Source organism: Trachinotus anak, unplaced genomic scaffold, assembly GCF_046630095.1.
Source record: "Trachinotus anak isolate AG129_WGS33_773 ecotype Australia unplaced genomic scaffold, CSIRO_AGI_Tana_v1 ptg000005l, whole genome shotgun sequence".
Lineage (NCBI taxonomy): Eukaryota > Metazoa > Chordata > Actinopteri > Carangiformes > Carangidae > Trachinotus > Trachinotus anak.
Genome location: NW_027273856.1, coordinates 9159686 through 9172892, shown reverse-complemented (window position 1 = coordinate 9172892; position 13207 = coordinate 9159686). Strand labels below are relative to the sequence as shown.

General features: G+C 41.3%; 1 protein-coding gene across 6 annotated transcripts in view; it reads left to right on the top strand.

Annotated features, from left to right (window-relative positions):
* The window catches only part of mllt3 (MLLT3 super elongation complex subunit), a 55698-nt gene that overhangs the window by 894 nt on the left and 41597 nt on the right, over positions 1-13207 (top strand). For 5 of the 6 annotated variants that reach the window (XM_071478250.1, XM_071478249.1, XM_071478247.1 and 2 more), the window contains exon 2: positions 39-219. In XM_071478250.1, coding sequence (XP_071334351.1) covers positions 39-219 — 181 coding nt within the window. Of the gene's footprint in view, positions 1-38; positions 220-13207 lie in introns of those variants that run through there. The other variant, XM_071478252.1, reaches the window with a different exon arrangement.

Sequence of the window (13207 nt, the reverse complement as noted above, 5' to 3'; positions counted from 1 at the left end):
GGATTCGAGCAGTAACCCAACATCTCTTTACTTCACAGGGTGCTGTTCAGGTGAAACTAGAACTTGGTCACCGTGCCCAAGTCAGAAAGAAACCCACTGTGGAAGGCTTTACCCACGACTGGATGGTGTTTGTCCGGGGACCAGAGCACAGCAACATTCAGCACTTTGTGGAGAAAGTAGTTTTTCACCTGCATGAAAGCTTCCCTAAACCAAAAAGAGGTAAAAACCCTATCATGTCTGGTGTGTTTGATGTTTTTTTGCCCTGTTGCTTCAGGGCAGCGTGGCGTCATGTGCTGCCAGACAAATGAGCAGGGATCAAACCCTCATATCAGCAAGCATCCACATTGTGTCCTTGATCAAGCCGTGGAGTCGCTGTAGCTGACTCTGACCTTTGACATTATGGAGAGTGGCAGAAAAAAGTGAATTTCCTTGTGTATTTAAGTGTCTCAGTGCTGTTAAAATAAATTGCTCAAATGCATGTTGTGAAGAAAAGGCAGTGGTTTTGGTTCTGTGAACAAAACAGTGGTGCATTTAATGTCCCGCTGCAGAGTGTTAGTGGTATGTAGTGGCAAATGACAGAAGTTATGTGTGTGTTTTTCCCTGTAATTCTCAAACAACAGAACGGAAAGGTTGGAAATAATGTTTAACGATGCAAAAATGCATTTTATGTTGTGTTGATGTCTCTTTGAAGGATTTCAGTTTTTCTTCTAAATGTCACAGCATGTACACGTGTTGCTTTGAAACCCTGCCAGACAGAAATAATCGCATGAGATGTTGCTTTTGAACATGAAACAGATAAACCCTGTATGTAAGAACTGCATGGTTTGGGGGGTTGTAAGCATACAGGCAGAGCAGTGACAAGTATAACGTGTGGATATCTACTTGGCTTTGGTTGGTTGGTTGCAGCCTGTAGGCACTCAGCTCCTACAAGAAAGTGAGCCAGAAATACAAGTATTGCCAAATAGGAAGTCTTTAAAGTCAAGGTTAGACTGATAATTGCTTTTCATCATGAAATCAGCTGTGCCATCGACCCACCACAAACATATACACACACACACACACGCTGCACACACACACACACACATGCTATAAAGCTGCTTATACACCGTGCAACAGCAGCAGTCTTGCAGGTTCTTTGTATGTCAAACTGTGCAAGAATATTTCCTGTGTTAATCAATTCGTCTGTGAGAACTAACAACCTTTATAATGTCCCAACGTAATGATTCCAAAGTCCAAAACCAAGTGATATTCTGTTTATAGTCATATGTGACAAAGAAAAGTGTCAAGTTCTGACGTTTAAAAGTTTCAACCAGCAAAAGTTGTTTGAAAAATGATCGGTTGATTATTAGAATAGTTGCAGATGTATTTTCTGTTGAGCTGACGGTGTCTCACAGTGCAGTAGGCCAACTGTTTTGTAATAATGACCAAAAATACTGCATAACACTCATGATTGTCATCCCAAAATCTTACATTGTACAGGGGCCCTCAAGTCTTTGTGGTCTGACCTGCTTTGCTGTGTGAGTCCTGATGGGGCGTCTGGCAGGGAAGACATCAGTTCAAATATCTTGTGGTTGAGGATTTTTGACCCACTTCAGCCTTTTGGGAGTTTAAGGATTGTTTGGTGAGGCCGGTACTGGGCTTCAGTCCACTCTTGGTTCCTCACATTGTGCCTCGTGTAATTACAAAGGACAAGAATATTTAGTTTATTGACTCCTCTCCACTGTACAATGATGTGGCAAATTCTCACAAGAGTTTTGTAGTAATGTGAATCAGGAGCAGTATGTCAGTGTGCCAGTGTCTGCCTTTTAGAAAATGCCTGTTATCTGCTGGTCGGTGATCACGAGGCAGTCTGGACAACCTGCAGGCACGTTAGATTTTTAACATTAATGTATGCAGGGGTGATTGAGCAGTTATTTTCACTGATGATTAATCTGGCAATTCATTTCTTGATTAATGGTTTGGAAAAGGAAATGTCAGTGAATACTGTTCTTTGTTCCCTGGTCCCGTCGAGCCCAGCAGTGTCATGTACATTTTCATTAGGAAAGACTGAAGCCTGTGGATTCATCAGCATGGCAGCAGGAGCTCTTGCATCTGTAGAAATTAAACCCTGCAATTCAAGTTCCTAATTTGGTGGAGGTGACTATAACTAAACAAACTATGACAAAACTATGACTAGGACAAAAAAAAAAAAAAAAGGCATCAGGAAGGAAGACGGGCCCTAACTCACTACTATCAGCTCACTCTGCAAAGTGGTGAGGGAGGTGTTAACTTAAGGTGTGCAGGACCTAAAATCAGAAAAAAAAAAAGAAAAAAAAGACACAACAGGACGAGCTAACAAATAAAAATCAACCAGGACATGAAACCTGCCACCAGCGAGATGGAGAAGGGCCACCAAACATCTTGATTACACGGAGAGGAACATGGGACATTAGAGGCAAAGACCATCTCATCCAAAAGTCACTCAGGGCTAAAATCACTGACTATCTGAGGACGTTCTTAATGCAACAACATGCAGAATGATTTCTGCAGAACATGTCTCAGTTGGCACCGGAGAACACTGAGGGCCTGTGTCAGGAGAAGAGCTTGGGAACTGAAAGAACTCAGCTGCTTCACAGCAATTATTGAGGGGTTAGGTTCCTACAGTCCACTGTTGGGGAGGAAAACCTTCATGCTGCTAGGACGAAAAACATCTACATCCAAGACAGACGAGTGACCATGATTGTGCTGAGAACATACAGCAGAAGAACTCAACTCCCATTAAATAAACACTTCAGAAAGAGGATACGTTTCCAGACTGCACTGACCCGGATGCGTGAACACAGCCACGGTTACATACAGCTATGCAGAGGAAGCCATAGCAGATTGAAGAAGGTGGAGTGTCACCGTGGGACCTGGGTCTGGTAAACACCAATGTCGTCTCCTGTGACCTTACAATCTGGGCCATATTAATGACTGATGCAAACAATGCTAACAGTTAGTTGGCCCACACTTTTCTGTTGGAGTTACTCACCTGACACCCATTTTTTTGTAGGGCAGAGGACAGCTCAGCCCCCCCAGCCCCCCTCCACACAGAGAGCCACCCTCTGAATCGGAAGTCCTGTTTCTTATCACGATGACTTGGAGTACAAGTTCTGTGGTCTGGGTACAGGGATACTGTATTTGCTTAGGGACTCATGAACATGCAGTATTGTAACATTCAGTTGTCGAATGTTAATTGTGTAAACAGTCCAGTCAAAAGGAGCAAAACGGTTGCCAAGTTAAAACAGGAGAATATCAGTGTTGCTTTCTGGCAAGAAACATGGAACATGAGAAACTGAAGGACATGGGCTTTAAAAATTCATTTTCTCCTCAGATAGAACAGGAAAGAAAAGAGGAGTTGCAGTACTGATTTCAGATTCTGTTTGCTTTGAACTTGTCTAAGAACATGAAGGCAAAGCGGGTAAATTTGTTTTATTAAAGGGCAAACTGGGGCATAAGGAAGTAGCACATATGCATCCCCAAGCAGTGATATTACCTTCCTCAGGAAGATTCAGCCTGATTGCTGCAGAAACATGATACCTTTTATATATGTCTGAATCCCAGATTAGACTTTACTAACAGAGCCAGAGTCTCATGGAAAAACAAACAATAAAATATTGTACGTATTGGGACTGTACCTACACTGATGTGATACAGAATTCACTCTCTATCTTAGTAAAGCTTGTCATGAAGGGAAAGAATGGGACCTTTCAGATCATTCTGGATTAAGCCTGAAATTAAATGTAGATGGAAGACCAAAACTACTTGTTGGAGGTTGAAGACTGAGTAGTAATGCATTTAAAAAAGACTTGTCTGAAATGAAAATGTACCTGGAACATAATGATAATGGAGAGGTTGATCCAGTCATTCTGTGGGATGCAGCCAAAGCTTTTCTCAGAGGGAAAATGAAAGTCAAAAAGCTGTTAGACCTGGAAGAACCACTAAAGAACTTGGAGCAAACTCATGGCATTGATAAAGCTCCTTCTATACTTGAGAAAATGAAGCCAGTGAAAGAAGAAGTAAAAGACAAAATTCTTGGTAAGGAAGCAAAAATGAAGTAGGATCTAAAGCATCCAAGTTACTTGCATCTAGACTTAAGACACAGCAGGAAATACAATTCACAAAATCAGGAACACTTCATAAACAAGAGAACTACTGAATTAGAAATAATCCAGAAAGTGTTTGAAACATGCTATAAATCATTATACACACACACCCAGACAGACTAACAATCCAAGAATTCCTGGCCTCATTTGACCTCCCTGCCATCAGTCAAGACTAACATGAAAAACCTGTATCTGAAATCTCAATAGAGGAAATTGATAGTGTAATTTCAGGTCTCAGTGCGAACAAATCCGCAGGCTGTGATGGACTCCCTCCAGAATGGAGAGAAGCATTGCTCCTCTTACTAAAAGCCTCTTTTAATTACACCTTGAATGGCGTAGCCCTCCCATCAGCATGGAGGAAGCATTTATATCACTCTTACTAAGGGAAAAGGTTAGATGGACAGTAAAGGATGTAGACCAATCAGCGTTTTAAACACAGATTATAAACTACATGCAGAGAAAGGATACAGTAATGGCTTCCCTGACAGATAAGGATCAGACAGGAAAATCGAGCCTTAAAGCTGAAAAGGCTTCTGACTCAGTTTGAGACGACTTATTTCAAGCTCCTCAGACTGGACTGTTGACCTTGCAGTAATGTGAACATGGAATATATTGGGATGATGACATTCACTTTACTTGCCAAGGTGTGGAAGATGCATGAATGACTTTGGAAAACTGTCTTTTCCCTAGTGGGATAAGAAACACATTTTATCCGAACAAAAGTTCCACTACTTAACTTTTTTTCTGGGACCCAGGAACCTTTTTACGAACATCAGAACCTTTTTAGTAACTCGGGGACCTTAGCTGTGTTTTGACTGGAGATTACAGGGTCCACATTTATTTCCTGCTGCATTGTTCCTGAAGTTAGAAGAGTTTAAACGTGGTAGAAACGCAAACAATTTTCTGAAGGAACTTTTAAATTCCTTCAGTAGTTCCTGGACTTAGGTGATTAATGTACGCCTGTTGCCTCCTGTCATCAACATGTGAAAATGATCTTTCTGAGCTGCTGGTAACACCTGGAAGTCTGACAGTCTAATGTGGCAGGTGTAACAAGCGTAGAAATTGATGTACTTCAAAGCTGTCCAGAGATGTGGCTGAGTGCTACAGAAAGTGCCTTTACCCCAGTGCCTCTGCAGTCTAAATTACAAACTCCTATCTGCTAGTGTGAGGCCTTCAGTGGTGTCTGTTTCTCTTAAAAGGCCGTTTATTGCAAGATACCAAGTGAGTTCTGGCTTCTGTGTACTGCATCCCCCTCCCAATGCTTGAGCTCCAGTCAGTAGAGATGTGAGATTTGGCTGGAAGACTGAGGTTTAAAGCCCAGCAGGAGCATACTTAACCTTCACGATGACATATGCCATGAGATCTTTCCAGTGCTGGTGAAGTCTTTGTTGCCTCTGTGTTTTTACTTGGTGACAAATTGCGTAGCCAAGGCCCCTCCTGATCTGTTTGGCTGTGTTTCAACTCAGAACTCTCAGGAGCATCTGAAGACCTGAGTGTAACAGATCAGAGAGAATGACTGTGTGACTGCTCAAGAGAATCTAGTGTTTTCTTCCATTGAAACTAACTTTGCCCATTATTCCCTTCCCCCCTTCAGTCCAGTCAAATATTTACATTTAGTCAAAATGACAGAACTGTAGATGTGATTCTCAGTTGGACAGACAAAACAACACATTTAAAGACGTCACCTTGGGCTCTATGTAGAATGTTCTAACATTCATAGAGAAGAGTCGATCCATCAGTCAGAACAGAACAGAAAATTCATTGGCAACTATTTTGAAAATCAGTTAGCTGTTTTGGTCATGCCAAAAATTCGGGAGAGGATTGTTGCTTTTCCACTAAATAGAATATCTTTAGGTTTTGGACTCTTGGTCAGACAAAACAAGCAAAAAAAAAATGTTAATTAAATCGTAAATAATTGTCAGTAGAAGCCCTAGACATTCAATCAACTCAATGATTCATTGATTATCTAAACAAATGTGAATATAGCTGAAAAGTGTCTCAGTCTTGCATTGCTTAAGAATTTCTAATGAGTCAATCCAGCCAGCTTGGCAGGAAGCACGTTACAACTATGTTATTTTTTGTTCATTACTATTTTCAGTTAGGTTAGCTTTCCACAGTGGGGTGAGAAAGGTGTTCATATTCTCCCAGAGTTTGAGGGGCAATAGGTCTCAAGGCCTGTGTCCACTATTATTGGGAGACTCATCCCTCACTCACAGTGTCCCCTGTTACTTACTGACCCCTCCTCTTTGGAGCTACCTGCAAGCAGCAACAATTTCTACCACTAGCTTGTCGTTGGGAGGTTTTCACAGCTGAATTATATCATGTCAAAACACTGTTACTTAATTGTCTTCTTCTGTGCTTTCATGTATTTGGTTGCTTACTTGTATATCATCCATATTTACTACATTTATATCTTTGATTACTTCAAACTACTTGACTATTTATGTGGATATCATCATGGATGATGGAGGAAATTAGCATAATTTTCTAATTCCTTTTGGATCTGATGCTTGTGGTTTACTAATTTTTGTTTTGTTTTGTTTTGTTGTTTTTATTTAAGGACGCTACCTTTTATGGGTAAAAGGGTGGGGGTGGGGGTGGAGTGAGTTGGTTGGTGGGAGGATAACAAAGGAACAGGTGGAGGGGTAAAGAAACATGGTCATGGTGCTTCCCTGTGCTTATATGAATAATAAAGTGAAAGATGCTCATCACATTCTTCAGTGGATTGTTGTGTTCTACCAGCAGTCTAAAACCCAGAGTGATTCACTTTACAAATTCATCAAACATAGAAGAAGCAGTGAAACCTCATGTTTGAGAAGCTGGAACCAGAGAATGAATGACATTTTTGCTCAATAATCCATTAATTAATTAACTACTGTTTTCTATTAGGTGATTAAAATTAAACTTTTAACTTAATGAGTTGTTGATCAAACAGAATTTACAGGATTTACATTCTGCTGACTTGTACCATAAGTGTGCTTGGGTAAAATAATAATAATATTTGAAATTATCGAATATTGTGATATTTCCCATTATATGCAACTTTTTTTTTTTTTTTTTTTTGAAGTTTTGCACAAGCTGCCCTGCTGCTGAGTCTGACCCTTATTTCGCTTTGCTTACTGTACATTGTACATGTGACAAATAACACTTAAAACTACTGAAGTGGTGTTTAGTGGTATCATGGCTTATAAAACATGAAATACAATAATATAATTATATATTATTTATAAAAAAAGAACAAAAACAACTGAAAGTCCCTGCAATAACATCATATGGTGTTATTTGGGCTGCACTGTATCAAGATATAAGTCTAAGTCTCCTATCAGTCTTTCTGAATGTGGAGCAGGGCCACAGCTGCTTGAACCAGGGACACCTACTCTCTCTTGTCTTTTTTCCTCTGTGTAGCCACAGTCTGTTTTACAGCTGTTGAAGGTTACAGTCTCCTCTTTTTAGAGAGAAGTTTTTCACTCACCTGTGTGTCTCACATGGTGACTTGCCACCCTCTCTAAAATAAAATGGGAGGCATTTAAACATGCCACAAAGTAAAGCTGTCAAAAGAAGCCTGAGTTCTGTGTGCTGGGCTTGGAGTCTATAGATAATTATTTTTTTACTTTTATGGACAGCGGGAGTATTTGTGGAGCGTCAAGAAAGTAGCTGTGATTGGTTTCATACTGTGTCGCCTTGGAAACCTGATATTTAGTGTGAGGAGTGGGTTGGAACATGGAGGAAAGAGCCCATCTAAAACTAAATGGACTAGAACATCGTTTTTACCTCTCCCTGTTTCTCCTGGTTTTTGAGGGCAGATTTGACTGATTACTTTTTAATGCTTGAATTTATTATTTTTTCATTAGGTCATTGATCCTGAAAGAAAATTGAATCCTTAAAACTTTTGCCCTGATACATTTGAATACATATTCTGTGTGCTGAGGTGCCTCCACCTGGATGTTGCCTTACATAACTGACTGCAGCATTAGATGAAGGGAGTCGAGGTGTGTGAAGCTTTGCATCATTACTCTGCAGCAGGAAAGTGTTTGTTATGTGAAGCAAGGATCCCTGATGGCCTGTCAGGATTTCAAACACAAGGGGGCAAGTGAATGGAGGGAGCCATGATCACGTTTCAGACTGTCTGAAATCTATCTTTGCCACCTGGCTCATGTGTACGTTTCATTTTTGTTTCGATTTGGGTCAGGCGTGCTTTATTTGCTCCTGTAAAGATGCTGACGACAGCTGGGCTCACGTAGCACGCTGAAACAGCTTTTCCACATCAGCTGTTTTCTTATTGCTCAGAGATTGTTCTTCTTATCAGTATGTCATCACTTTTATGAATCTCTATGCACGTCCGAGATGCAGCAGTCAAAACACAGAAAGCAGTCGGGATAATAAAGTGATGGCTTCCTCCCACAATCTCAGTGATTTGTTGTGCAGCACAGAGAAGCTGCCAGACGCACATTAAGATTAATGACGAATCAGTCAGTAAAGCTGCCATTTTGCTTCATTATTGCCATGCGGTCAACGGGCCAGTGTTGAGGTGTTGCCATGGAGACGGGCCAAATGGTAATGCCGTTTGAACAAATGGAGGTAAAAGAAGCTCTTTGGAACCAGTGGAGGGGGTGCTGCTATTTTGCCAATAGGCGGCAGCGGCTCATGCTGCTTAAGCACCTCATTTGGAGCCTCGGCTGCCATTTAATCTACTCTGGAGATGGCATCTCTTCAGAGGTGTTTGTGATATTTCAGAGGATTGTCACTTTTATGGAAAGACGATGTAATGGGCGAGAAATGGGTTGGCTTGGTGAAAATAGTCTGAGAGTCTGTAGAACAGGGAAGACACACAAGAGCTGAGGTTCTATTTGTGTTTTTTTTTTAAAGGTCCATACAGTCTGAAGGTAGATGTCCATGTGTTTCTGATTATAAAGCAGGTCTAGGTTCTATATTAATACTGTGAAAGTATCAAAGCCTCAGTCCACAGAGAAATGCACACAACCTGTATTCAGAAACTGAGCCTTAAAACCAGCCGTCAGGACTTCTGGAACTTTGTGATGTCACAACAAAGCAGACTCCCCCAAGCCCCACCCACTTGGACCCACCATCCAAGCTTGCAGGATTTGGTGTCTCTGAATGTTTACCTGAAATCTGCTATATTTTTATTAGATCACTCTAAAAACAGTCAGCCAATCAGAGGAGAGGCTCAGATCCTGTCTTCCGATTGGCTCACTGACCTCAGAAGCCTGAGAGAGGAGAAGTAAAACTACACTGAGATGGTTTTTGGTTCTTAAAATCACAGATATATCTTCTGATGGAGATCAACACTTCAGATAGAACAATGGAAAGTTGTCAAATATGGACCTTTAAGGCTGAATGCTTTTTGTTACATAGGGAAAAAACACTTGAAACCAAAAGAGGGTGTTGTGGTGTTCTAGTTTGCCTGGTCTGGCTCTGTAATCACAGCTGGTTTAACCATACCGGAACTCTAATATTACAGTGTTATACCCGTCAAACCAAAAGCAGTGGCATACATGCCAGTTTGTGAAATGAGAAATTCAGCATTACAGAACATTAGCATTATAAATCAGGGATTAGTTATGGTACACAAGTTCCATGGTTTGGCATGTGCCTCCGTTTTGGGGTTTGGTGGAGTTTTTTTGCTCTGCAGGAGAAGTAAAAAAAAAGGCAGAAGAGAACGTGTTTGTCATTTATTTAAAGAAATGAAAACACGAATTTATCACTGCTGCAGCTTGTGCTCATTTATACAGGGTAGTGTATAATTCCTGCATGACTGCAGCTAGTGCTTATGTATACAAGGCAGTGGATAATTCCTGGATGACTGCAGCTTGTGTTCATGTATACAAGGCAAGTAATACTGAGACAACAGCAGCTTGTAATTATTTAAACAGGGTAGTGGATAATTCCTGGATGACGACAGCTTGTATTCATATAATTCCTGGACATCTGCAGCAGTTGATGCAGGGCAGACACAGCTAACTGACTGATGATGCATGTGGACATTACAGCAGCGTGTAAATACGACAGTAGATACATTTAGGTGATGCCATCTTAAGTGGGTTGCCATGTTTGGTTGTTTGTGTTTCAAGAAACACATTCATTTGTGGTTGAGCAAAGTCAGCTCACAGTTTTAGTCAAATCCACTGCTCTTTGTTCAGTGTTGCTCCAACTTATGAGAAAAATGTAAAATCCCCCAAATGACAGAGGCTCTTCCAGCTCTAGGGTTGGACATTTGCTGAATGAGCTGTAGATCCAGGGGCTAACCCAGCAGGGTTTGGCTAGCCTCAGCTAGTCCCAGTGGAACTCTGTCTTTCTGTTCCACAAGAACCAAAATGTAGTTGGTAGATGTAATCAGATGTAATTAAGCTTAATTCTGCAGTAAATATCTGGTTCACAGGTAGAACCCAGCTCTGAACCTCCTGTACCCATCAGTTTTCGGATGAACGCTTTACACCTTTATACTTCTCTCCTATCTCGAGGATGAGCACAGATTCATCTGTCAAACAGTAAGCTCGCACCTAACACATCATTTGTTGCCAGTAGGAATGTGTGTAAGTGGCTGTGATCTATTTATGTGATCCCTTTAAAAATGATCATCTTTACAATTTCATGTATCCCTTATGTTATGACAGAACTTGGCCCATCCTGTTTGCTATCCGTTGAAAAGCGTCTATGTGCTGCTTTTCTCAGGTGGAAAGGTTTAACCTTCATCCAGGAGGACTTTTCTCTTCAGTCAAACATGTCTGAAAAAAAACTTCCAACGAGTCAATCATTTTCTCAGTGTGAGGCTTGTCCAGCTATGTGTTGGAGCTGTCTGAACCTTCAGGTTCACCTTCATACCTCCAGTTTTGGGGTTTTTAAAAGGCTTCCAGTCAAACTAGACAACAATAGTTGAGGGTGAAGAGTATCTCCTTTCCTTAGAGAGCCCTCTGTTCTGTTAGCCAGATTGGCGACAGTATAAGCCCCTCACAGTGTACACATACACACTCCCACAGATTGATGCCTTAATGATTGGGCCAACATGTTAGCCTCTGGCCATCTCCTGTGCTCCTTGGAACGCTTGCATGAAACCTTTTAACTCCCCTTATCCTCCACTCCAGCTTAATTTGTGGCTTGTGTGCACATACCACATAAGTCAAGTCACTGCAGTGACCTGTACATGAGATACAGATCCTCAGGCTGAAATAGTCTCAGAAGCTGCCAAGGTTTCCTTTCCTCTTTGCTGTGGCTTTGCTAATGTGATCTCTCTGAGCTGTGATAGCAGTATTGATATCCTCGTCGGAGATGAAGGATGCTTTCCTGTACATGTGGGCATGTGTGGTTTCTTTTGTCCCATGTCTGTGTAAAGATTGAAAAAGCAAACATATTATTAAAATAAAATCTGAGTGACTTTTTACAGTAAGGGATGACACATTTCAATGAAGTGAAATATCTACTTTTCTTCCCTAATTCAGTCTGCATTTATAATTACTGCAGAAGTCTTTCCTTGTTTGCTGATGTCAAGAAAGAGACATGATGTTAAGTGAGGGGAAACCAGGGTTTGATTTCATGGTTAGGAGGTTATTATGGAGTCTCTCCATAATAAGGTTTCCAGAAACACGACTTGTCTGCTGAATGTACTTAAATAGACAAGTCTTTGCGAACCATTTTTTAAGATATATTTTTTTGGGGCATTTTTGCCTTTATTCGACAGGACAGTAGAGAGTGACAGGAAAGGGGCAGAGAGAGGGGGAATGACACGCAGGAAAGAGTCGGCCCGGTCAGGAGTCGAATCGGCACTCGCCTGCTAAGAGCTAATGTGGTACGCGCTATCTTGGCCAGGTCTCCCTTGTAAAAGGGATCCGTGATCTCAATGGGCCAAACCTGGTTAAATAAAGGTTAAATAAAATAAATAAATAAATACTCGTGCACAGGACAACTGAAGAAGATGAGAGGAAGGAAGATGAGGTTTGGAGGGGCCGTGGTTGTGGGCACGTGCTAACAAATAGTGATGATTAAGGGATCACCAGGGGAAGCAGTAGGAGCACGCTACCCTTACATTGCTGCCAGACCATGTGGAGTTTTAAATGAGATTAATTGGGACTGCAGACGAGAGACTGGCAGGGCGTTCGGGCGAGTGTGTGCAGAAAAATCTGCTGGCGGTTGCATGACGGTGATGTGGCATTGCCAACAAGGAGAAGGTCAGAAACATAAATAACAAAAATCAAAAAAGAGCAGGATTTGTCCCAGTTGTCCTGATGGCCAATCCAACTGTGGTGGAGAGACCCCAGAGAGTTTAAAGACATGAAGACATATGAGGAGGTTGCTCTGTTTCTGCTTGACAGGGGGTAGTATTAGCATTATCCAGTAGGTCAGTATTGGTTTGTCTCCTGTTTGCTAACCCCAACTGGTTAGTTAGCAAGCAGGTACTGGTGTCACATGTGTGTCTGGTAACATTAAATTGCTTGCCCATGGACTTCTGGCTTACTTTCTAATCTGATGCACAACTCAAAATGTGCCTGGTAATGTCATCTTCCTTGTTAGCTTAGCTATAAACCTACGGTCCTCTCTTCTGTCGCTGCAGTTTTATAAACATAGTCTAACTCTCTCCGTTGTATTTTGGATGCTGTTTTGTGTGCATGTGGCTTGATTGCTGAGGTTTGTTTTGCTTTCGGGGCGGAGCTTCTGAAGGATCATTGAAGAGAGGGGGTCTTCCCCAGTATTGCCTTCTCCACCTTGAAGGTTAGTTTGATCCCTTTCAAATTGAAATTCTCCTAAAACTTGGATAAAAGCAGTTGTTTTTAATTTTGGGAAGAAAGGTCGTGACCCATAGCAATTCATCCTCGTATGTAAAACCACCAAGGAACAAGTCAGTTCCCACTGCTGAATAGTTTTCTGCGTATCATATCTTAAATCGCTAGAATGCATATAAAATATAGATAAAGTAAACATGGTTCTTTTATCAACAGTAATCCAGTCACCATACATGTAAATACACACAAAGGGTTTTTTTGCCAACAGTTTTTAAAATGCTTTGTAAAAGTCTTATTCCAAAACAAAGTGCAGCTCTGAAGCAGTGATCAATGTAAGATCTACTTTAGGTC